The sequence below is a fragment of the Lipomyces oligophaga genome (assembly GCF_038497815.1).
Source record: "Lipomyces oligophaga strain CBS 7107 unplaced genomic scaffold V1516scaffold_3, whole genome shotgun sequence".
Taxonomy (NCBI): domain Eukaryota; kingdom Fungi; phylum Ascomycota; class Lipomycetes; order Lipomycetales; family Lipomycetaceae; genus Lipomyces; species [Lipomyces] oligophaga.
Window position 1 is genome coordinate 1059661 of NW_027117787.1, and position 21312 is coordinate 1080972.

General features: G+C 44.2%; 11 protein-coding genes across 11 annotated transcripts; 6 read left to right on the forward strand and 5 right to left on the reverse strand.

The window, feature by feature from the left end:
* Positions 1-400: 400 nt before the first annotated feature.
* V1516DRAFT_663649 (glycosyl hydrolase family 76-domain-containing protein) lies at positions 401-1966 on the forward strand (the record flags this gene model as incomplete). Its single annotated transcript, XM_066920531.1, has 3 exons — positions 401-509; positions 570-700; positions 761-1966. 3 exons carry the CDS (start codon positions 401-403, stop codon positions 1964-1966), a joined length of 1446 nt encoding a protein of 481 aa, XP_066778176.1.
* Positions 1967-2307: 341 nt separating this feature from the next.
* V1516DRAFT_281074 (major facilitator superfamily domain-containing protein) lies at positions 2308-4665 on the forward strand. Its single transcript, XM_066918835.1, has 2 exons — positions 2308-3157; positions 3216-4665. The coding sequence occupies exons 1-2, from the start codon at positions 2792-2794 to the stop codon at positions 4527-4529; spliced, it is 1680 nt and encodes a 559-aa protein (XP_066778177.1). The 5' UTR covers positions 2308-2791; the 3' UTR covers positions 4530-4665.
* Positions 4666-5427, forward strand: V1516DRAFT_281034 (dUTPase-like protein). The gene is made up of 2 exons (XM_066918834.1): positions 4666-5168; positions 5234-5427. Exons 1-2 carry the CDS (start codon positions 4802-4804, stop codon positions 5380-5382), a joined length of 516 nt encoding a protein of 171 aa, XP_066778178.1. The 5' UTR covers positions 4666-4801; the 3' UTR covers positions 5383-5427.
* V1516DRAFT_673361 (NPL4 family-domain-containing protein) lies at positions 5387-7169 on the reverse strand. The gene is made up of 3 exons (XM_066921895.1): positions 7088-7169; positions 6836-7041; positions 5387-6774 (listed from the first exon to the last, which is right to left on the reverse strand). Exons 1-3 carry the CDS (start codon positions 7088-7090, stop codon positions 5472-5474), a joined length of 1512 nt encoding a protein of 503 aa, XP_066778179.1. The 5' UTR covers positions 7091-7169; the 3' UTR covers positions 5387-5471.
* A 128-nt stretch (positions 7170-7297) lies between these two features.
* Positions 7298-8491, forward strand: V1516DRAFT_673363 (Pre protein translocase subunit Sec66-domain-containing protein). The gene is made up of 2 exons (XM_066921896.1): positions 7298-7501; positions 7559-8491. Exon 2 carries the CDS (start codon positions 7565-7567, stop codon positions 8171-8173), a length of 609 nt encoding a protein of 202 aa, XP_066778180.1. The 5' UTR covers positions 7298-7501; positions 7559-7564; the 3' UTR covers positions 8174-8491.
* Positions 8492-9736: 1245 nt separating this feature from the next.
* V1516DRAFT_623028 (uncharacterized protein) lies at positions 9737-10807 on the forward strand (the record flags this gene model as incomplete). Its single annotated transcript, XM_066919606.1, has 1 exon — positions 9737-10807. A coding segment is annotated over one exon (1071 nt), but the record flags the coding sequence as incomplete, so codon positions are not given.
* Positions 10808-12346: 1539 nt separating this feature from the next.
* V1516DRAFT_622130 (uncharacterized protein) lies at positions 12347-13864 on the reverse strand (the record flags this gene model as incomplete). The annotated part of the gene is made up of 2 exons (XM_066919565.1): positions 12347-12583; positions 12725-13864. The coding sequence occupies 2 exons, from the start codon at positions 13862-13864 to the stop codon at positions 12347-12349; spliced, it is 1377 nt and encodes a 458-aa protein (XP_066778182.1).
* A 381-nt stretch (positions 13865-14245) lies between these two features.
* Positions 14246-16423, reverse strand: V1516DRAFT_281440 (uncharacterized protein). The gene is made up of 3 exons (XM_066918836.1): positions 15667-16423; positions 15082-15619; positions 14246-15010 (listed from the first exon to the last, which is right to left on the reverse strand). The coding sequence occupies exons 1-3, from the start codon at positions 16255-16257 to the stop codon at positions 14556-14558; spliced, it is 1584 nt and encodes a 527-aa protein (XP_066778183.1). The 5' UTR covers positions 16258-16423; the 3' UTR covers positions 14246-14555.
* A 146-nt stretch (positions 16424-16569) lies between these two features.
* V1516DRAFT_649599 (P-loop containing nucleoside triphosphate hydrolase protein) lies at positions 16570-18212 on the forward strand. Its single transcript, XM_066920233.1, has 3 exons — positions 16570-16647; positions 16727-16826; positions 16873-18212. The coding sequence occupies exons 1-3, from the start codon at positions 16609-16611 to the stop codon at positions 17925-17927; spliced, it is 1194 nt and encodes a 397-aa protein (XP_066778184.1). The 5' UTR covers positions 16570-16608; the 3' UTR covers positions 17928-18212.
* Positions 17842-19341, reverse strand: V1516DRAFT_636169 (isoprenoid synthase domain-containing protein). Its single transcript, XM_066920023.1, has 7 exons — positions 19208-19341; positions 19000-19154; positions 18780-18943; positions 18631-18732; positions 18522-18582; positions 18290-18471; positions 17842-18231 (listed from the first exon to the last, which is right to left on the reverse strand). The coding sequence occupies exons 1-7, from the start codon at positions 19244-19246 to the stop codon at positions 18035-18037; spliced, it is 900 nt and encodes a 299-aa protein (XP_066778185.1). The 5' UTR covers positions 19247-19341; the 3' UTR covers positions 17842-18034.
* A 124-nt stretch (positions 19342-19465) lies between these two features.
* On the reverse strand, positions 19466-20173 carry V1516DRAFT_673376 (uncharacterized protein; the record flags this gene model as incomplete). Its single annotated transcript, XM_066921897.1, has 2 exons — positions 19800-20173; positions 19466-19744 (listed from the first exon to the last, which is right to left on the reverse strand). Coding segments are annotated over exons 1-2 (481 nt in total), but the record flags the coding sequence as incomplete, so codon positions are not given.
* Positions 20174-21312: the final 1139 nt, after the last annotated feature.

The window sequence follows — 21312 nt, forward strand, 5'->3', positions numbered from 1 at the left end:
AATCAAAATTTTATCATGTGTAGTCATGTGATGCGATGTGACATTAAGTAGATCATTAGAGATTAAAATAGCAACACATTGTGTCACGTGATATATCCCAAGTGCCTCTTTGGGGAGTCTTGGGCAAGTCGAGAGGGCTTTCTGCCTGAAGATCTTTATAGTTGGATCATTCTACATGCACACACGCGAGTGAGCTGAAACGCAAATCAAAGAGACTGAATTTGGCTGAAACTCCAATTTTTTGACGCGATTTTTTGGAACATCGTGCGTTTTTGCTCTACGGTTTTATATCAGCTGGGAGTCGCTTGATTTTGCTTGATTCTGGTTTGATTGGTAGATCTTGGCCTCTTTAAGTTCTTGAATCCCTGGATCGACGCTCCAGCAGATATTTGATCGAGTCATGAAGTTCGTCAGTAAAAATGTGATGCGAATTGGCTTGGAAACCTTTGCGTTATTGGGGTTTTTGGAGTTCTCATCAGCCGCCATCACTCTGGATACATCCAGCGAAGGTAATTAGATTCTTGTTCTCCTGGCCATGGCTATGCTGTGTACTGACCGGCCCTCCCTAGAGTCCATCATCTCGGCTGCAAACACTGTAGCTCAGGGTCTTATGAATTATTATCATGGAAACGAGTATGGATACACACCAGGAATCATGTCTGGAGACTATTATTGGTGGGAAAGTGGAGCTGCCTGGGGGGTGCGTAATCTTGCTGTGTGTTATTGGTATGAGAGCCGCGTCATACTAACATTTGAATAGTCTATGATTGACCATTGGTATTTTACACAAAACACAACGTATGAGACACTGATTATGAAAGGCATTTTGTTTCAGACTGGCGATGATCTCAATTTCACGCCAAAAAACCAGACCTCGTCGCTCGGTAACGATGATCAGGGCTTCTGGGGCTTAACTACCATGCAGGCAACGGAGCGTAATTTCACAAACCCTTCATCTGACGACCCGCAATGGCTGGCTCTTTCACAAGCGGTTTTCAACTCAATATCTTCAGTTTGGGAATCCAGTTCATGTGGTGGTGGTGTGCGATGGCAGAAGTTCACCCTCAACAAGGGCTACAACTACAAAAACTCCATTTCCAACGGAGTTCTGTTCCAGCTAGGTGCCCGTCTGGCTCGATACACTGACAACGACACATATGCAGAATGGGCGGAAAAAATCTGGGACTGGGAAACAGATATTGGCCTCATTTCGGACGCGTATTACGTTTATGACGGCATCGACATCGACAGTGATGGAACAACCTGTTCTGACATGGACTCGATCCAATGGACATACAACTTGGGCGTGTTTATGGCCGGATGCGCGTACATGTACAATTATACAGATGGTTTCAACGCAACTGCGGCTGATATTTGGAAGACAAGATTGGATGGGTTGATTGAAACCATGAGTTGGTTTACGTACGAGTCCACTAGCATTCTTTACGAGCCAGCGTGCGAGCTTTCTGGAAGTTGCGACGTCGATCAGCAGTCTTTTAAAGCCTATATTTCGCGCTGGATGGGATTAACAATCCAGGTAGCGCCCTATACTCGTGATTCGCTGTTTCCTATTCTACAGACATCGGCGGCGGCGGCTATAACTACTTGTAGCGGAGGCACAGATGGGGTCACCTGTGGATATACCTGGTTGAATCAGTCGTACGATGGCAGTTATGGATTGGGCGAACAGATGGCAGCTTTAGAGGTAACCGATGCACTGATGATTGATTATAGAGCAGCTCCATACACAAATACTACTGGCGGCAGCTCAACTGGGGACTCATCGCTTGGAACTGGAACAGTCAGTTCAGGTGACACAGTGACGAAGAAAGACAAGATAGGAGCCTGGGTCATTACTGTCGTAACGTCACTAGCATCCATTGCTGTAGGCTTGTGGTGTGCGATCGATAGTGAAATGGAGAACACTAAGAATTTGAACGAGTGGATCAAATTGGACGATTTGTAAATTTATATGATTGGACAGGTTAGGACAAGTTATGCAGGTGTATCTACGAGCTGAATTTGGTTATTTCCTATGTTAATGTTGATTAGTTGGTTGTATTGATGAAATCTACAAGAAATCGTAAGTAGTGTATATCTAGCTGATGGGTTGCAAATAAGATGGAAGTGAAATTTAAGTGGTATTCAAGGTCGCGTAACAGACTACATGCTTATAGTCAATCAGCCATCCACACTAATCGCAACTAAAACTGTAAATCACGTGATAGAGTAACCGGAAGTGGATTTGAATAATCCGAATAGGTTATTAAAGTATAATTGGCATACTGCAGCACATAAAAGGAATTTTAAAATAATAGAAGTAGCATATTTGTCATTGGAGTAAATCTATAATGAAAAAATTTATAGCGAGTAAATTAGTTGCATTTTTTCGGCATTTTGTGGGAACTTCCCGGAAAATCTGCTTATCGGAGTCAGCGATGAGTCAACCATCGGCCATCGAGGTGTCGTTTTGGCACATCTATATTTCCAAACTCGGAAGTTCAAATGACTACACGAGCGTAGTGTGATTTTTGCTAGATTGTGGTATTTGCTGCTATTGTATTATTAATCAAATCTGGTTCAGCTGTAATTGTCCGCTTTCCATACCCCTCGACTGATATCAGTCATATCGCGGATTATCAAGGCGGCCTGAGCTTGCCGCCTTTGCGCAAAGTCTTTCTTGTTATCAGTTTTTATTTGTACATCAATTTTTGGAGTTAAACCAAGAAGAAGGAGACGACGACGGTCAGTAATATTGCCTCCGCAACTTTAGAAGGATTCTTCGTACAAAATGTCGTCAGATACTCATCCTCTCGCTTCATCTGCAGATTCTATCGTTTCGACTGACTCAATTTCTGAGTCTGAATCAGAGCCACTCTTGAGTCAGACCGATGTCGAGCGGGCCGGAAAGTCCGCGGATGAGGAAGAAGAGCTGATTGACCAGATAGAGGAGGAAGAACTTAGTTCTAGCGCACTACTGTCTGTGTTTGTATCGTTGTATGTAGGAATTTTTTTGGCCGCGCTGGACGGTACGATTGTTGCTACTTTGTTGGCACATATTGCGTCTGAGTTCAACGAATTCCGGTCTGTGTCTTGGATCGCGACGGGATATATGATTGTGCTAGCAGCTTTCCAGCCATTGTACGGAAAAATTTCAGTAAGTTTTCTATTTCTTTTGCAAGGTAACTATTTTGTGTTGCCCGCTGACAAGTCAGGATATATATGGGCGGAAACCTGTCTTGCTTGTTTGCAATGTCTTGTTTGGCGTGGGCTCGGTTCTGTGTGGAATCGCACCTACTATGTGGTTTCTCGTTATTGCGCGAATGGTCGCTGGCTTGGGCGGTGGTGGATTGACGTCGCTGACTGCTATCACGCTCAGTGATATTGTCCCTCTCCGCCAGCGCGGTGTTCTACAAGGAATAGGCAATATCCTTTGGGGATGTGGAGCTGCGTTTGGCGGAGTAGTAGGAGGCTTGATCACGGAGACGTTTGGCTGGCGATGGGCGTTTTTATCGCAAGGTCCAATCATTGCACTGTCTATTTTGTCTATTATCTTCAATTTGAATCTACCTCCAAAAGATGCTGAAAACAGCCGAGATAAGTTGAAGCGAATCGACTTTCTGGGCTCATTCACTCTTGTTGTTGCTCTTGTGACGTTCTTGTTGGCCGCGAGTATCGGCGGCACGTATTATCCCTGGTTCAGTGGCCAGGTGATAGTATCGTTACTGTTTTCTGCTACCTTTTTCTGTGCATTTATTTACGTTGAGTTATTCATCGCGCGTGAGCCCATTATTCCTCTGCAACTTTTGGCCAACCCGACCGTGTTTGGTTCGTCATTCACTTCGTGGTTTATGAACATGACGTACTACGCGCAAATATACTATATTGCGATTTATTTCATTGCCGTTCAAGGAATTTCAGAGACGCGGTCTGGTTCAACATTGATTCCCCATTTCATTGGTGACTCTATTGGCGCCTTGATTGTTGGCTACTATATGCGAGCTACGGGCCGTTATTTCCCTATGATTGTTCTCGCGGCGATCTGCATGATATTTGGTTCGTTAATTCTGTGCTTTGTGGGCATGAACACCTCACGCTGGTTGATCATGGCCATCGTGTTCTGGCCAGGTTTTGGATTTGGCTTGTATCTTACAATCACGCTGATCGCTCTTGTTGCTGCCGTACCGCACGAGTTCCAGGCAGTGTCGACAAGTATCCAATACGGATTCAAAGGAACTGGCTCCACGTTAGGAATCTCACTTTCGACTGCCGTGTTTCAGAATGTATTGGCCGCCAAACTATCTCGAGCAATCACAGGTCCTGGCGCAGAAGAGATCATTAACAGGGTCAAGGACTCAATTGATGAAGTTCATAATTTACCTCCGGAAATGCAGGATGCAGTGATCCATTCATATCTTGATTCTGTCCGCGCTGTTTTCATTTTTGCTACTGTGCTTAGTGTTCTGTGTGCCGGAACGAGTTTCATGATGAAGGAACATAAATTGCATACTAGTGTTCGTCGTAGATGATTGATTTTTTTTTGGATGTTGAAATGCTTGGATATAGAAAGACTTCTGATATTAAAATACAACACAACCTTAGTTGTGTATTTCAATAGTAAACGAATTTTGAAAATTATGAGATAGATGGGCTGTTATGTAAGTACTGAATAATCTTCATTAATGAAATCAATTACGCGCTGGGAGTCTGCAGAACGCGTAATTAGTGACTCTTGCACGCGTCGAATCCAATCTTCTTGAATTTTTCCTTCATCCTATTCGATTTACCACTGAATCTCAAAATGACTGCGGAAACTATCTCAAAGAAGACTAAGCTCACGCTTGAATCTCCTGGTTTGGCCGACCAGAACCCGCAATTTCTTGTCAAACTTCTCTCTCCTCGCGGACGAGTTCCAACGCGTGGATCAGCTCTCGCAGCAGGCTACGATCTCTACGCGTCGGCCGATGGTATCGTTCCAGCACGCGGATCGGCAATGATCCCGACTGATATCTCGATTGCACTGCCGGCTGATACATATGGTCGCGTCGCTGCGCGTTCTGGAATGGCAACAAAACACAGCATCCAGACTGGTGCAGGCGTTGTGGATTCGGATTACCGGGGCCCGATCAAAGTCTTACTCTTTAATTGTGCCGACGTCGACTACGCTGGTATGTATATCAGCACTTATATTGTGTGTTTCTAGTTCAATTTGTTCTAACTTAGGGGCTGCCAGTTTCAGAAGGTGATCGGATTGCACAGATGGTCGTCGAGAGAATAGTGACTCCACCTGTGCTACTAGTCGAGGAATTACCGGACACTGTCCGTGGGGAAAGCGGTTTCGGTTCTACCGGCGGTTTTGCGGGTGTTCCTACGACAATTTAATTTTTCTCAATTGGAATAGAATATTTATTCGTAAAAAATAGATTTTAGTTTCGATTTCAAAAACAAATGCAATATAGTTCATTCATAACCTACGATGCAGGAAAGCCATGAGAAAGCGTCACTATCAAATATTCGACCGGAAACACAGGTTTCGCGTTCTCCTGGACAGCGACCTTATACTCATTAACTCTTCTGAAAAATACGTCGGGCACATAACGTTTCTCGTCGGCGTCCTTAACCAGCATCAACCCGGGCGACACAGATGGCTCGATGATATCTGCCTGCACCATAGCTTCCGCAGAATTTGACACCTGGTACGCGTTGATCTCGATCTGGCCTTGCTCGTTGCCGGAAATGACACAGCTCACAAATTTGGAGGAAAAATAACCCGTATCACACCATCGAGTTGCGGAAGGATGCTGTCGTTGTAACGTAGCAGCAAATACAATTTCTAGCGATGAGAGGAAATATGAATCCGCATGTCTTTTGCAGACCACCGAGCCCGTGCCTGTACCATCATCGGTTAAATCAGTAAAAATGACTCCGACCTGTTGAAATGTTGCTGGTAGGTGAGCTGTCGCTTTCGCCCGGTCTTCATCGGTCCAAGGTAACATCAGAGTTACTCCGTCAACTGCAGTAACTTGTGGAGGCTCAACGATTGCATGAACAACCGCTTTCGTACCTAATGGAACCTCGGAATAAGGCTCGTAAGTGCCGTACATATATCCTATCGCCTGAGTACCAGACCGGCGCCAATTATCAATAAAGTCATTCACTATACTCGAAGTTCCAAACTCGACATGATCCACCATCCTAAAAGGCTGGGTTTGTAAAGTGATAGCTGATGGTTGGCACTTACTACAAATGCCCTGTGGCCAAGGTGGGTGTCCAGAAGGGCATTTTTGCTTGACTTGATAGTCAGCTTCCGATAACGGAGGAACAAACGATGAAGCCGCGGCTGTGTTAGCGTTTGCATTTGATCCCGATGCATTTAGCTTGCGGATATATGAATGAAATGAAGCCGACTTGATCCCATGTTCAGATAGATAATTCTGATCCCAAGGCTCCAGTGGCATACAATAGTCACACATACCCTTATCGGAATGCTTGCACATCTTGAGATCCTTCTTGCGCACAATCTTTCCATCCTGTTTATCAAGATATTCGTCGACAGGATCCTGTTTAACAGTTTCCCATACACTCTTGGAACTACTGCTTGGATCATTCACAGATGATGCTACCATATTTCGCAGATCTGTCTCGGTAATTGGCTTGCCATTTAATCGCACGGCAATCTGCTGTGGAATAGTGGATGCAGTACCCTCAAAACGAGAGTCAGAACTGGGCTCGGAGCTCAATTCAGGATATGAAATGTACAGCATATCTCCATGTCTATGAGGTGCAAGTTAGCATTTCAGATAGCGGATTATTATCTCACAACTACAAGACTCACTTGATGTTCAAAGCTTCCAGCGATCTGCCCACAAAATCTTGAACAGACATCATCTGACTGTTTCCTGGTTTTTCGGAAAACTTGATATTTTCTGCAGTCGCATGTTTTGGTAACTGCTCCTCGAGCTTATGGATCAATACTTTGAAATCATCCGTAGGTTCAACCTGACAGCGATAATTGCCTTCGGGGCCGCGGAATCGGACAATCTAAAAATATTAATAAAACAATAACAGACAAGCATGCACTATATACCATAATATAATACTGTCGAAATTTAAATTAAAACTATATACAATTTAAACCGTAGACGATTGATCGTTCAGATCATATTATATAATAAGAAGTCAGATCTGCAGAGGTAATCAACTTGATCCATGAATTGATGGACCCATCATATTGAACTCTATGTGTTTAGTGTGATAATCTTAAACCGGGTACGATTGCAAAGTGATCACGATTGCGGATTTGCGGTACAAAAGTAAAAGTGTTGTTCAATTGTGTTGTACACGTCGCTAATAGTCGATACTAATTTATTTTATTTGATCTCGCGGTGGTTGATCTTCAGGCTTCATTCTTAGTATCGACAACTAGACAAGATTGCTTGAGATAGACTGGGCTGCACCAGCTTTTGCAAGGATATACAAATAGTGACACGATATCGACCAGGTGAGTAGATAATGTATGGGAAAGAAGTTTACGGAGCCTGACTGAGGCACGACGCAGACAAGAATGGGAAAAGTATCTGTATATACGCCGATAGCATATCTGGTGCTACTCGTGACAGCTCTGGCTATATTTTCAGCGGTCTACCGACGACGGAAAGTACAGAAGCTGGTTGAGCTGGAGCCTTGGTTTGGCGAGCATATTGCACGGAACGTGTATCTCACGCTGAAGACGCAGACAAACACAAAAGTTCCCGACAAGATGCTGAAGGCGGCGTTACTGCGACGGGCGGTGGAAGACGTGAGCAGGTTAATGAGTCTACAGGAAAATAAGCCCGCGCTGGCGGAGCTGAATCAGAGAGGTGCCGTGGGAGATGAGCTGTGGACGCGATATGTGACTGCGGAGAAGATCATGGAGGTTGAGGTGCAGGAGTGTGCAATGGAAGCAAACACATTAAAGCCAGGATGGGCGCAGACGCTATTTCCTAGCGCTGCCGAGATTGTTCAGAACACACGGATACGCGAGCGACTGGACAAGGTAGCGAAGGAGCGCGAATTGCTGCGGATCAAGCGAGAAGGTCTGCCGACCGACGAGAAGGACGACTTATTGGAGGACAAGGCCGAGAGCGGCGCAGCAAAGACTACCCCGAAGAAGAAGAACAAGGCAAAGAAATAGAGATCTATCGCTGTATCACTGTATCGATTTATCGGTCTGTCGGTCTGTCGCCATTTGTACATTATTAGTTAAAATACCATATTACATAATCATCCACAAGAATGCCAATCGATATAACTTGGCGAATTCCGGTGTGTGGATTATGTCATAGTAGTTGGTTGTCGCTTGTCGTCTGTGCGGACTTGTTGCCAGCGAACGAGGGCCGTCCGACATGGACGAGCAGATATAAAGAAAGATATGTACAAAGGCAATAACAGTCGCCTAAAAAGGTCTGGATCAACAACACAAACTATTATTATCGCGATCCACAGTAAGCCCAAGGCGCCCACAGCGCCCACATCGCCAACAGTAAAAACGGCGAATGCTCATTGTGTGTCTGTCTGGTCGGTGTTTCGCTACGCATGTTGACGGTCCTTGCCAAAGTGCGCTATGCCGAGAAATTAGTGTGAGCTATGCTATCCTCTCGGCTGCGCGCACAGCGCAGCCCAACAGCTAACAACAAGCGCAAAAGATCTAGATGACACGATACCTGCAACAATTCGCCAGATATATAAAACAGGTCCTGCTTTCAATCACAGCTCGCGAAACAGTCCGTCTGACAGGCCCTGTTACGTAATCGCTCAATAGAGCTAGTATATCGTAATTTATGACGCGCGTTCAACGTCTTAATTTCCGCATTCGGCACTACTGTCGAACGAAGAGATGCCAAAAATAGTGTCCCACTGGCTTGGTCGTCGTCACGTTTTGTCACGCCGTGTCGGCGCCTGTCGAGCTGTGTCGACTTTACTATTGCTTGAGCTTTGGGCTGTTGTTTATTTTGGTCTGTTGCTGCCACTTTGTTGTGTGTCTTGTCCCATCTGTCGTATTCTGGGCCTCCCTTTAGCTTTCTTTGCCTCCAGTTCCTGTGCTTCTTACTTCTCGTCCTCATTTACCTCCTTCCACGTAGTCGTCGTCGCCGTCGTCGTCGTCGCTCTTCTGTTTCTTCCTCTCTCTCTTTCTTCCTGTTTGGTTGCTCAAGACGTCAAGTCCCGTTCAATTCCTCCCGTTTTCGTCATTTTTCGCGCAGTTCGGCTTCTAAGCCCTAAAGTTCAGGTCTACTTAAACTACCTAAGTCGCCGTCGTGTCTCGTTTCCTCCCGGGCTCAAAGTGTTGTTCCACGGTCCCGCTGTAACCGACAGATAAATTGGTAATTTCTCTGCTCCTTCCACACAATCCGGTTCGTTCTCTTTCTTTCGCCTCTATTTTTCTTCTGCTCATCTTTCTGTTTAGAGCAGAGTTCTCGTCCTCCTTTCGCAGTCCTGTCAGTCCCTCTGATTCGTCCGTATAATGGGTCGTCTGCGCTCGTCCTCCTTGTTCAAGGACCACTCTGCTGACCAGGCTTCGCCTGTAGACGCCGCCGCGTCCTCGGCTACGTCTTCGCCAACTTCTGGCGCTGCTCGTCGCTCCTTTAGCATGGGTCTCAACTTGCGCAATGCTGCTGCTGCGCTGACCTCTTCCACAAATAGCTCGTCCGCCTCATTGACCGCCAAAAACTCGAACCTGGACTCCACCACGTCCCTGCCTATGCAACCCCCAAAGGCCGTCGACGACTCGGATGTCGCCTTCGACTTCGATCCAAAGCAGATCCCCCCCGAGCTCGCCGCCGTCATCTCGCTCATCAACGCCCACCAGTCCCGGTGCTACTATGAGGGCTCCTTCGTCTTCCTGCGTGATCTGGACTCGGATGGTAAGCAGGCTTCTCGTCGTCAGTGGCAAGATGTGTTTGGCCAGCTGGTCGGCACCGTTCTTTCTATCTGGGACAAGGCCGAGCTTGACGCTGCCGCTGGCGCAACTTCCGCCGTGAAACCCACTTACATCAACATTTCCGACGCTTCGTTCAGAGTCATCGACTCCATCCCGTCTTCCGGTGGCGCTCCCGCCATCTCGAACGTCATCGCTCTGTCCACAACCTACAAGAACAGATTTCTGCTCCAATTTCCTTCCGCTACTACCATGACTATCTGGTACTCTGCTCTTCATCTCTCTTTGTTTGAGTCCACGTCACTTCAGGAGGCATACACGGGTGCACTACTTGCCGCCCGGGGATCTAAGATGAACGGTATTCGTATGCTTTTGCAAGAAACTAAATTTAAGCATCAGGAGTGGGCTGTCGTCCGTTTCGGCGCTGGCATGCCTTGGACTCGTTGCTGGGCTGTCGTTATTCCCGCAGGATACAAGAAGAAGAAAGTTCACAAATTCGGACACATTGATTTTTACGAGAGCGAAAAAGCGAAGCAAAAAAAGCAGAAGCCCCTTGCCACTATTACTGCTGCGAAGGCTTCCTACGCTGTATATCCTGAATCTAGCCAATTGATCAATAACTCCACATTGTTCAAGATAGAAGGTACTGTCACTATCGACTCTACAGACTCCTCCTCGTCTGCGCCTCGTGACGGTTTCATCTTTGTCATGCCTGAACCGCATGCAGCCGTATATGGATTTGAGACCCTAATTCGCTTCCTTATTCCTACGCTAGACGCTTTCCACCTTTATGGACGCCCAACTCGATTCAATGGAGACAAATCTGATCTTCGCAGCATTATGTTCGGTCTGCCTGACCCTCCTAGCACCCGTTATCTTGATTTAGCAGATGTCTACGACACTTGCACTGCTCACCGTTTTGAAAGCAGCTGGTCACTTTATCAATGGCGAACCGCGTTTAAGGAAACAATTGTCAAGAAGATCGCTGCAGGAACTCGCAACAATCATCGAACGCTTCCCTCTGAGCCGGAGCATAAAACGCCTCCTATCGTGCAGGGAGAGATTGCTGTGGTGGGAGAACGAATGCACAAGATGAATTTGTCTATTCGTCGACCTGTTGGTGCTGCTTCTGCTGATGAATCCCAGGCAAAGGAGTCAAAGGAGCAAGAAGTTCAGCAGGCTGCAATGCCGACACTTCTCGAGGACTATCTTGAAGATTATACTCATCCTGATAACGATAGACTGCAACTGCCGGTCGACGCCGGTCGTCGATCACAGGAGCGTAGTGGATTTCAGGAGGAAAAGACAACACCTGCTCGTGCTGAGGCTCGAAGTTTTGCCATGAATTTGTTTGATGGTATGTCACCAGAAGAGCAACAAAATGTCTATTCTGTTCCCGATTCGAGAGCTTATGATCGGTCACCTACACGTCCTAGTACCTCAGGCAGTTTATTAGACAGAGGATATACAAATGAGTCTGCAATGGCATATGAAGAGGCGTATGACGCACCCTCCTCGGGACGGGACAATTTGTACAAGAAAGCCATTCGATTTGAAGATGAGGTTGCCAGTTCATCCACAGCTATGCCACAGCTGCAACAGAGGCATCCGTTACCTCCAGATCCGGCGCAGCAATATCGATCTGCATCAAGTTATGATTATAGTTCAGCTCGTCGGCAGGCCCCACCTCCGGATCGAGTTCGTCGTGTTCCGGTACCAAATTCGTCTTCATCTCCCCCACCGTATCCCGCATATAATGCGATGCCTTCTGTTCCGCGACCAGACTGGTAATGTGAGGGTGCGAAGCTGAGAAGTTTGAATTCCAATACCTGACGTTGACTACGAAAGTCCGTTATAGAAAATCAGAAAAAGAAAAGCTACAAGGTGTTTTTGAATTACGTTTATACTTGCGGTTATGTTAATGTATGTCTTTGGGAATTTGAAATTGATCATGGTTAGTTTTTGATTTGATTTGATTTGAATTTATGCATTTGACTTGTATTGGTTTTGAGTGATCGGCGTTTGATATTTTTATATATATATTTATCGTATTTTTATATATATTGATGTATTTAGACATGGCTACGGTTTTCATTTGTCTTTTATGTTTATGTTTGTTTGCATGTATGTTACGCTTCCATTATGTCTCGTTCAAATATATTGTATTAGGGATAACTCCGTTTGTAGTGAGTGCTTCAATTAATCGATCCAGTGTGAGTAGAATAGAGGGAAGTTATATTGGTGGAAATACTAAAGTGATATAATTCTGACTAATACGAAGAACCGAGACACCAAATACGCCAAATAATTCCATTCCAGTCACTGCAGAACCAAGTCTGGCAACACGACAAAAATAATCATGCTATGAATAATAATAAGGGTTCTAAAATCTGGAAGGCGAATAGAAGGAGCGGTATAAAACAATAGAAAGGGTCATAGATGTTGAAGAGAATCAACAATGTTCTCGAGCCCTCGATTTTTAACCTCCAGCTCACTTAGAAAATCCAAAAGATGCGTCAACATGGCAGATTTACTGAACCCACCTGGACGGAGCACCGGAATCAGCTGTGTGAGTTCTTCAAAGCCGTGCTTTATGATATCTCTTCGTTTCTTCTCAGAGTAGATGTGATTTTTGCGTCGCTGAGCCTCGGTAAGAATTTCTCGCTGGTCCTTATCAGATTGTAAAATTGTGTTTCCAGTGACGGCAAAACCAGTTGATGGTGAAGATGAAGATGAATTAGAGCTAGCGGATGATGATTTCCGCGATTTCTTGGGGAGGGACTCGGAGAGGGTTATGTCCGTTGGTTCCACTTTCAGAGTCGATGACTGTACTGTCGAACCAGAAATTGACTGTCGTCGTTTTCGACCTGATTGACTGTGTGTAGATTGAGGCATTGCGTTCTCAGTCTTCCTGATAATATATGTAGATGTAGGTGCGTTGATCTGCACTTTTGTCGACCCTTGGTTAATAGCAGAAAACTCAGTTGGTTGTTCAGTCAAAATCGGCGACGATGACGACGATGACAAAGAAGGTGGAGACGGATTTTCTGTTTTTGACTTTTCCAACTTGGTCGAACCTATGCGATGGTGCTTACTCATGTTTTGCAAGATTTCCGACGCGGCAGCTTCACCACCCAAACCTGAGTTCCGACTCTGCTTGACAACGGAACAATCATTTAGATCTGGAATAAATCCCGACTTTGAAAACTGCGGATCCGATCCAAACGCAAGTTCCTGGTGCCGAAACGCAGCTCGCAGCAGTCCTGCACGGTCTTCAGCTGATATATCTTCGTCGTTGATGTCACAGATATGGATCACAGACTCCTGCTCGTTTGCTATCAGCGGCAGTGGTTTCTGAGATACGCCAGGAATCGGCTGCAATGGAAGGTTGAATGAGTCTAGTTTCGAATACAGTGATGTCTGGCGTAGGCCACCAAATATATCGGCCGTGGAATAAGACTTTCCTGACAGCGGAATCAAGTGCGCTGACACTGAAGGATCAAGTAGCAAGTCGTCACCGTCGTCGTCAGCGATCGCCATTTTGTCAAGAAACGCGGAGTAAGCATTTGCTTCAGTCTCGTCTAGTAATGGGGTCGCTGCCAGGTTCTGAATCGGTGGCGGGGGAAAAAAGAAACTCGCAGTAGTGCAGCTGCCGATTGTGCTACTCGTGGTGGTGGGCAGAACAGACGAAATACTCTGCTCGCTATATCCTGCGCTATTTGACCCTGACGATTGACGTTGAAGTAGTGGATGGGGAGAAGTTTCTCCTGATGAGAAAGAGTATAAAGGTGAATAATGACTTTGAACTAGCTCAGCTGAAGATCTTGGACCACGGTCGAGACTGGATTTCGTGTGGTATTTATTATCTGAAGGTGTGTGTGAAAGCGCATGGGAATTTGACCGCAAATTTAAATCAGCTGCTGGACCAAATCGCCGCGTTTGGTCCTCCATTCTCAGGATCCCAGAAATACCAGTAGAAGACAAAGGTAATTTATCAATATCCGGTTGAGAAAAAATCGTCATTGGCAAAACAATCTCTCCAGCTCACTGCCACCCGTCAGTCTTGAACTGAAAATATTCCGAGTTTTGGAGCACTCGTATTAATCCAACTATTTCACCAGATCAACACAAATTTACTTCGAATTCACGTAATATTTCTAGCCAAATTCTTTAGGGAAAGAAACAAACTAATTAGTTAACTGTTACGGCTTCTTCACACATTTTTATCACATGATAGTTGTTCTTGGTCCATGTGACTATGATCCTGTGCTCTCACTAGATGAGCAAATCATCACGAACGGTGAATTTCGGTTAACAAAACTGAAAAAAAAGGAGAAAAAAATCAATAACAATAAGTTTATTTGTTTTGACGTTGAAAAATCTCAAAAATATTTTACTCAATTTTAGTTATGTTGAATGTTCGTATGATTTTCCAATTTAGGCAATGCGTAAATATTCACCTGTCCCTTCAACCCCGCACTTTAGCCTACGCATCCGAGCAGGAGCTGTATTTTGACTTCGATACAATTAAGATACGGATCTAAATATAGTCCAGATTTAGCCCAATAAATATAAATTAGTTTATGAACCGTGAATATCAAAGCCGGCACCAGAATTTCACGGTTTCTAGCTAGCAAAAAAATCAGGCTCTTGAGGTAGCAGTAGGCGGAATAACAGCTCCACCGACTGTAGAGCTAGGTTGAATATTCGCCATGACCACAGACGCATCCGCAAAATGCCTAATCTCAGTCCGATCATAGGACAATACTCTTGAAAAGTAAAATGGCTTATCATGCTGCAGTGGGAACTCTTGACAATCCTCGTTGAGCCGATTGAAACTTCTAAAATTAATCCAATTCAATCGATTGTGCCGACCCCGACCAGAAGATTTGATTTCCATTTCTTGTAAAAAAAGGTATTTTGCAACCGGCGCCTGGGACTCTATTCTAACATGTCCATCCATGGACATCCGCCATGTCCCTCTAAACATGCCTCGTCGCATTAGATGCCGATGAAATTCAGCAACTACTTCTATCGGTTCTCTGGTAGTTAGATGAGTTATGCAAGTCCCATCGTCGTAAAACCGAACTAAATTGTCTGTTAATTCTTTTATTTGCTGTCGAGAGAGTCACAGTCTCTCTCTCTTTCCCCAACTAGCATAAACTTACTGTATCGGTAATAGGTGACAATGTGAATAGGTGCATTCCATGACTCCGCAACACCATATCGCTGATAATTACAGGTACTAATATAGATACCATTAAATTGGATCCGAGGACGGTCCAAAAACATCAGCCGCCAATTATTATTCCATAGCTGCACGGCCTCGTATTCGTCGACTTGTTCTTCGTAGTTCTGACGAGCGTATTCTCGCATGCACAAATTTCTCCACAACACGACGTCATTATAAGCCAAGTATGCAATCTTGCGGCATACATATGTTGTTTTCGTTAGCGACGACAAGTCCAAGAGCGCTAGAGTTCGCAGAAACTCTAGCAAAATCTCGTTTGGCAGCGCAGCCAATGGTGAGGGCTCTTCTTCCATTTCAGGAATAATTTCTAAATCTTCAAAATCAGACATGATATTTTTTGCCTTGGCTGTCGGTATTGAGGACGTTGTCGGATTTTCGGATGGTTTCGGCATCGCTTGAAACGAACCCGCAGGAAAGTACTTGTTCCTGTAGTGTTTATCGACCGAGTCGTCCAGCTATTGTGGTTAGTAATGCAAGATGTCAAGGTATAAACACTGCTCACCCGGAACGCTTGTCGGTAAAATTTCAGTGCATCGGCGAGGCTGCCCACTCGTTCTCGCTCTACAGCTTGTTCATATATCTTCAACGCTCGCTGAGCACGACTAGTCTCTGCATCTAGTTCTGTCGATAGACTATCATCCAAACCAATTTCGTTCGTTCGACTTTTCTCAATAGACTCAGAGGTGTAGACTACACCTTGGTCCATCAATCCGCCAATCGAACTGGTCGGTATTTCTGTCGTTAGAACTTCTTGTAGTTCTAGATCGAGATTCAAATCCAATTGAGCAACTGATTGAACGATTTCCTCAGTAGAAGATTTTAATTCTTCACTTTCATCATCATCTTCTCCTTCATCTTCACTGTCATCCGGCTGAATTCGTGGCTCCTGCCTTTCCGCAGGCCACAACTGAGAATTGTACTTGATATCTCCATCCACCCGGCTCGAACTGGAATTCGTTATAGATCCAGGATTTGCCTCTGTTTGTGCCGCGTTCTTACTATTTCTCCGTTCTGGTCGGTTTTTCGCTTGAACCTCTTTTCTCCATGCCTGACGAAACCTGTTCAATTCATCTGCTGTTTGATTCGAACTCATTCTCCTCGAATTAGACCTAGTTCGCCGAATTAGTCCCGTTTTCACGCCTTTGTGTTCTTTTTAAGCCTTTCCAATCACCGCTATCCAATATTTCCGTCACTTCCAGCGTTCCTACTCTATCTGTCTAACACACCTCCAATTTCCTGCCAATTAGCTACACTTGACCTTTATCAGGTTCAGAGTCCACTAGTACATTTCGATATCAGCCAATTGTAAATCACGTGATATCACATGATATTGGACATCACATGATTTATTGTATGCTCCGCTATTAGAACCTCGCTGAAGAACCAGATAATTTACAGATCTGCTGTTGAAGCAAGTACTAGAAGGAGCCAACATAAAGAAATAATGGTTGTTAAAATCTCACGGGAAATAGGCATTAAGCCGGTAAGCTTTCATTGGTTATGGGGATAGGATTTAGCTGTGAGCAATGTTGTGCTGACTTGGACGATTTGTTGCCACGCAGTATTATACACAGAAGATCGAGGAGACCGAGCTACAGATTAATGAGAAGACGCAGAATCTCCGTCGTTTGGAGGCGCAGAGAAATGCGCTAAATGCAAAAGGTTTGTTATATGTGATGGTTTGTAACTCAATAGTTAACATGGTCAGTCCGGTTGTTGCGTGAAGAACTACAGCTGCTCCAAGAACCAGGATCGTATGTCGGAGAGGTAGTAAAGGCGATGGGTAAAACGAAAGTTCTTGTGAAAGTACACCCGGAAGGCAAATACGTCGTTGATTTGTCGCCTGAAATAGACATCAAGAAGATCACTCCGAGCTTGCGGGTTTGCTTGAGATCTGACACGTACCAGCTCCACCAGATTCTTCCAAACAAGGTTGATCCTCTTGTTTCGCTCATGATGGTTGAGAAGGTTCCCGATAGTACTTATGAGATGGTCGGTGGTTTGGATAAGCAGATCAAGGAGATCAAAGAAGTGATTGAACTCCCCGTCAAGCATCCTGAATTGTTTGAGTCTCTTGGAATTGCCCAACCAAAAGGAGTTTTGCTCTATGGGCCGCCGGGAACTGGTAAAACCCTCCTTGCACGAGCTGTGGCCCATCATACTGAATGCAAATTTATCCGTGTGAGCGGCTCCGAACTTGTCCAGAAATATATTGGAGAAGGCAGTCGAATGGTTCGAGAATTATTTGTAATGGCCCGCGAGCATGCGCCCAGTATTATTTTTATGGATGAAATCGACTCCATCGGTTCTAGCCGAGTTGAAGGATCATCTGGCGGAGACTCGGAGGTCCAACGAACTATGCTGGAGTTACTCAATCAACTTGATGGATTCGAATCCACAAAGAACATCAAAGTTATCATGGCGACAAATCGCCTCGACATTCTTGATCCAGCTCTACTCCGTCCTGGCCGAATCGATCGCAAGATCGAGTTTCCTCCGCCTACTCTCGAAGCGCGCACAGATATCTTGCGAATTCATTCGCGGTCGATGAATTTGACACGAGGAATCAATCTTCGAAAAATTGCGGACAAAATGAATGGCTGCTCTGGCGCCGAAGTGAAGGGTGTATGTACGGAAGCAGGCATGTACGCGCTCCGTGAACGACGGATTCACGTTACTCAGGAAGATTTTGAATTGGCAGTTGCAAAGGTTCTATCTCGTAATGAGGAAGGACAGATCTCATTGAGAAAGTTGTTCAAGTAATAATTTATACATATATGTGTTTATAATCCGTATTCATAAACCGTCAAGGCAACAAACTATACAAACGACTCCAATTTTATATCCAAGACAATTTCAAAACATACCAATTATACATGTAGTGTTTCTATGATTCGGTCAATCAGTTCATTCGGCTCGACAGCCAGAGCAACCAGCTCTGTACTAATCTTCAACTCATAGTCTCGCATAACCTCGACTGTGTAATCAAAGCTTTTGGTTACGTCTCGCATGTATGATACTGCGTATCTTTTCAAAGTCTCGTCGGTTGAATGTTGCTTTAATATATCTAATGCAGTTATTAATTTTCTGGAAAGATAACATCGCCAAGTCACTTTAGAACCTACTTAGAATCTGTTGATTTGTCCGATCATTGCGGATACTGTGGATTAACGGGAACGAAAATTTGCCTTCGGTTAAATCCTCGCAAAATCCTTTGTTTTCAGAATACCAGTCGGATTGTAAATTCAGATAATCGTCCCGAATCTGATATAAAATTCCAATTAAATTTGCAAGATGTGTAAAGTCACTTGGTGCAATGTTAGGACAACAGTCTGAAACGTATGTAGGAAAACTCACGTTTTTGACTCGGACTCGGCTTGCATTAATTTCACGGCTAGTCTAAATAATCCTCCAGTTTCTAGTGGTCAGGAAAATTCAGTAATTTTTCTTATTCGAGGTAACTAACTGTTTTCAACCATGCATATATATTCTTCCTCGGTCGGACAGACTAATGAGTCCCGCCAGTATAGGTCCATCCCTTGGCCACGATGTAGATTCAGCATTTCTTCTATCACAAAATCAGCTGAATTCCCAAAATAAGCATTATGTTCATACCAGTGTATATTTCGTATACAGCCGGGTTGTTAAGTTTCGAAAGCTCTTTCAAAGCCGCAAAATATACATAATTGGACGAATTGATAGTTTGTGCAACACCGTAAATATCATGTGCAACTGGGAATCCTCTTCGAAGTGTCGCCGAGTCCTCCACATCATCAACTCTGCGCTATTGTTAATCCTAAGCTTCTAGTAAGCAATACAAATTCGATCTACCTACAATAGAGAGGCGGTATGTAGCATGGCAATCACACGACCGATGACATCCAACGACTGATTGGGAACTTTGAGCCAGAAGTTGAATGCTTGTAAACATACTCGCCGAATATCCTTTCCGGGATGTGATTCGAGATAGTTGAAAGGACCTAAAAGAATCTGAATATTCGCCAAAAATTAGTAATACTTCTAGAGAGCAGTTTTGGTCATACGTCTTCGTTGGTATCTGACCACCCTCGATCTGAGGTCATCTCTGGATTCACTGCAACAGGGAGAGAACCAATATTCAGATTCTAATATATTCCGCAATATTATTGAATCTGTAGAATAGAATGTTCTATTACAGCATAAAAATGTAGGATATTAGAAAATTAGTTCCAGCTAGTCATAGTGACGTCGTCGAACTGTTCACTACGCCGCACAAGTGACATTCGTTTACATCTTGCCTGATCAAGCATAATGAGCTCAGAAAAATAGAAAATCTATGTACAATTAAAACTATATACATTTACAGTTGACAGTAATGGGAATTAGGAAAATGCTTATGGAGACGTGATTTCAATGTAATGATGAGGGATTATGCGGGATCGAGAGTGAGCCATGAGTTAACTTAGATTCAAATCAACTCAGCTTCAAGATGATAGGACGGGGAATCAGGATTCCAGTGAGTCTGGTGGACTTTTTGAACCAATCTGTAAGCTTCTTCAGCAGATGCTAAATGAATTAGATAGCGCTCTGAATGTAAATGTCTAATATAATCAGTCTTCGACCCCAAAAATCAAAAAGCTGAAGAAAATTACTCACGGTACAATCTGTTTGATACTTTCTTGCTCAGTAGCCAATAATTGGAAACCCCGTACAAATTCAGCCATTATTTCAGGCGTCGTATATTGAGGCAGCTTACTAATCAATACCGATTGATACGTCGACTTGTGCTTCGATAGTACTGCAGATGCTCGAATGTTAAAGCCAATCTTCTGACCATAGAGCATTACATTTTGCAAGACGTCCTTAAATTTTCCAGCGGACTCTGTAGACTCGAAAACAAAACAATATCCGGATGTACGCCCTAACGTCAAAAAATTTCGAAGTGGATAAACTAAGTAGGGGTTAGAACCTAGAATATAATTAAAAATACAGGACAATTTGACTTGCATTGATAATTGGAAGGTAACTTTTCGCCACAGGCAAGTGTATAATATCTTTCAAAATCGCTACTTTTGAGAGAAGGGATCCGAATTGACACAAAAACATATCGGCCTTCCACTTCAACACCAGACCCCCCCACAGCTCTTTTGCTGGGATTTGAGGGCTTCTTGGATGCCAATTGCTCAAGTTCTTTCACCATTCCAATCTGACTTAATCGACCTAGCATTTCAGACTCATCCTGTATTCTTTCGGAAACTTTGTTTTCAAAAGGTGGCAGGTCTCGTGGGAGGACATATGGAGCAACATTTGTCAACAGCGAGTTGATAAACCCATTTGTCAAGGTCCTCGATGCAGTAGGATCCTGTAAATTATATAATAACGCCACTTTCCGAAACTCGCTCTCAACTTGAGACTCGATTTTCTTCAAGCTGTTCATTGTTATGTCTCTGTATGGAGCTTGTCCAGTCGACATCTCCGCACAACTGTCATACTCGTGTCCTGGTAACTGTTCTAGACTAAATAGCTTCCCAGCCTGGTCATTTTCATTGTCTCGAGTAAAACTTTTATTCGATTTTCCACGCCATGGACGCCCCAATTGCGGTTCAACTTGGTTTCCATTTGACGACGAGTCGGAGTACTGTCTGCCCGTTCTCGCCTGAGCTAGCAGTCGGCACCTACCCAAACTTGTTGTGGCTGCTATTCTCGAAAACAGAGTACCCCTGTAAATGGGCAACATAGTCATATAGAACTCATAGGGATCGGTTGCGCTAGTCAGGACACGAAATATTGCTTCAATGAATTTTTTAGTTGCTCATAAGGCGTCCCATCGGTCACGTGTGTCTGGGGAAATATCATGTTTTAATATCAAGATCCGACGACTGCTCACCTGTATATAGTATGTGCTGTGTTCGACATGTATAATATATGTAATGATGGTATAATATGAAGAACTTTTCTATTATTATGGCATTCAGACATCTAATGCAATGAGTTATAGTAGCAAATTTATGATACATCTATCTGTACTTTGATTTAACCTGAGTAAGTAAACTATTCTTTTGCTAGTTTTAAAAGCAACTGTTATCTGTTCTCTATTTTTTAACAATGAACTGATTCGGCTCGATTTGGCTCGATTCGGCTCATAAATCATATCTAGTCAGATCTTTAG

What these genes read in the sequence shown, in the direction of transcription:
- V1516DRAFT_649599 (XM_066920233.1), top strand. Translation starts at nt 16,609, where the DNA reads ATGGTTGTTAAAATCTCACGGGAAATAGGCATTAAGCCG. An exon ending in GGGAAATAGGCATTAAGCCG is followed by an intron (nt 16,648 to 16,726) that starts GTAAGCTTTCAT and finishes GTTGCCACGCAG; the next exon opens with TATTATACACAGAAGATCGA. An exon ending in AAATGCGCTAAATGCAAAAG is followed by an intron (nt 16,827 to 16,872) that starts GTTTGTTATATG and finishes TAACATGGTCAG; the next exon opens with TCCGGTTGTTGCGTGAAGAA.
- V1516DRAFT_281074 (XM_066918835.1), top strand. Translation starts at nt 2,792, where the DNA reads ATGTCGTCAGATACTCATCCTCTCGCTTCATCTGCAGATTCTATCGTT. An exon ending in CATTGTACGGAAAAATTTCA is followed by an intron (nt 3,158 to 3,215) that starts GTAAGTTTTCTA and finishes CTGACAAGTCAG; the next exon opens with GATATATATGGGCGGAAACC.
- V1516DRAFT_636169 (XM_066920023.1), bottom strand. Translation starts at nt 19,246, where the DNA reads ATGACCTCAGATCGAGGGTGGTCAGATACCAACGAAGAC. An exon ending in TATATGCATGGTTGAAAACA is followed by an intron (nt 18,583 to 18,630) that starts GTTAGTTACCTC and finishes CCTGACCACTAG; the next exon opens with AAACTGGAGGATTATTTAGA. An exon ending in GACAAATCAACAGATTCTAA is followed by an intron (nt 18,232 to 18,289) that starts GTAGGTTCTAAA and finishes TAACTGCATTAG; the next exon opens with ATATATTAAAGCAACATTCA.
- V1516DRAFT_281034 (XM_066918834.1), top strand. Translation starts at nt 4,802, where the DNA reads ATGACTGCGGAAACTATCTCAAAGAAGACTAAGCTCACGCTTGAATCT. An exon ending in TGCCGACGTCGACTACGCTG is followed by an intron (nt 5,169 to 5,233) that starts GTATGTATATCA and finishes AGGGGCTGCCAG; the next exon opens with TTTCAGAAGGTGATCGGATT.
- V1516DRAFT_281440 (XM_066918836.1), bottom strand. Translation starts at nt 16,257, where the DNA reads ATGAGTTCGAATCAAACAGCAGATGAATTGAACAGGTTTCGTCAGGCA. An exon ending in TTTACCGACAAGCGTTCCGG is followed by an intron (nt 15,620 to 15,666) that starts GTGAGCAGTGTT and finishes TAACCACAATAG; the next exon opens with CTGGACGACTCGGTCGATAA. An exon ending in TGTCACCTATTACCGATACA is followed by an intron (nt 15,011 to 15,081) that starts GTAAGTTTATGC and finishes AAGAATTAACAG; the next exon opens with ACAATTTAGTTCGGTTTTAC.
- V1516DRAFT_673363 (XM_066921896.1), top strand. Translation starts at nt 7,565, where the DNA reads ATGGGAAAAGTATCTGTATATACGCCGATAGCATATCTGGTGCTACTC.
- V1516DRAFT_673361 (XM_066921895.1), bottom strand. An exon ending in CTGGAAGCTTTGAACATCAA is followed by an intron (nt 6,775 to 6,835) that starts GTGAGTCTTGTA and finishes TGCACCTCATAG; the next exon opens with ACATGGAGATATGCTGTACA.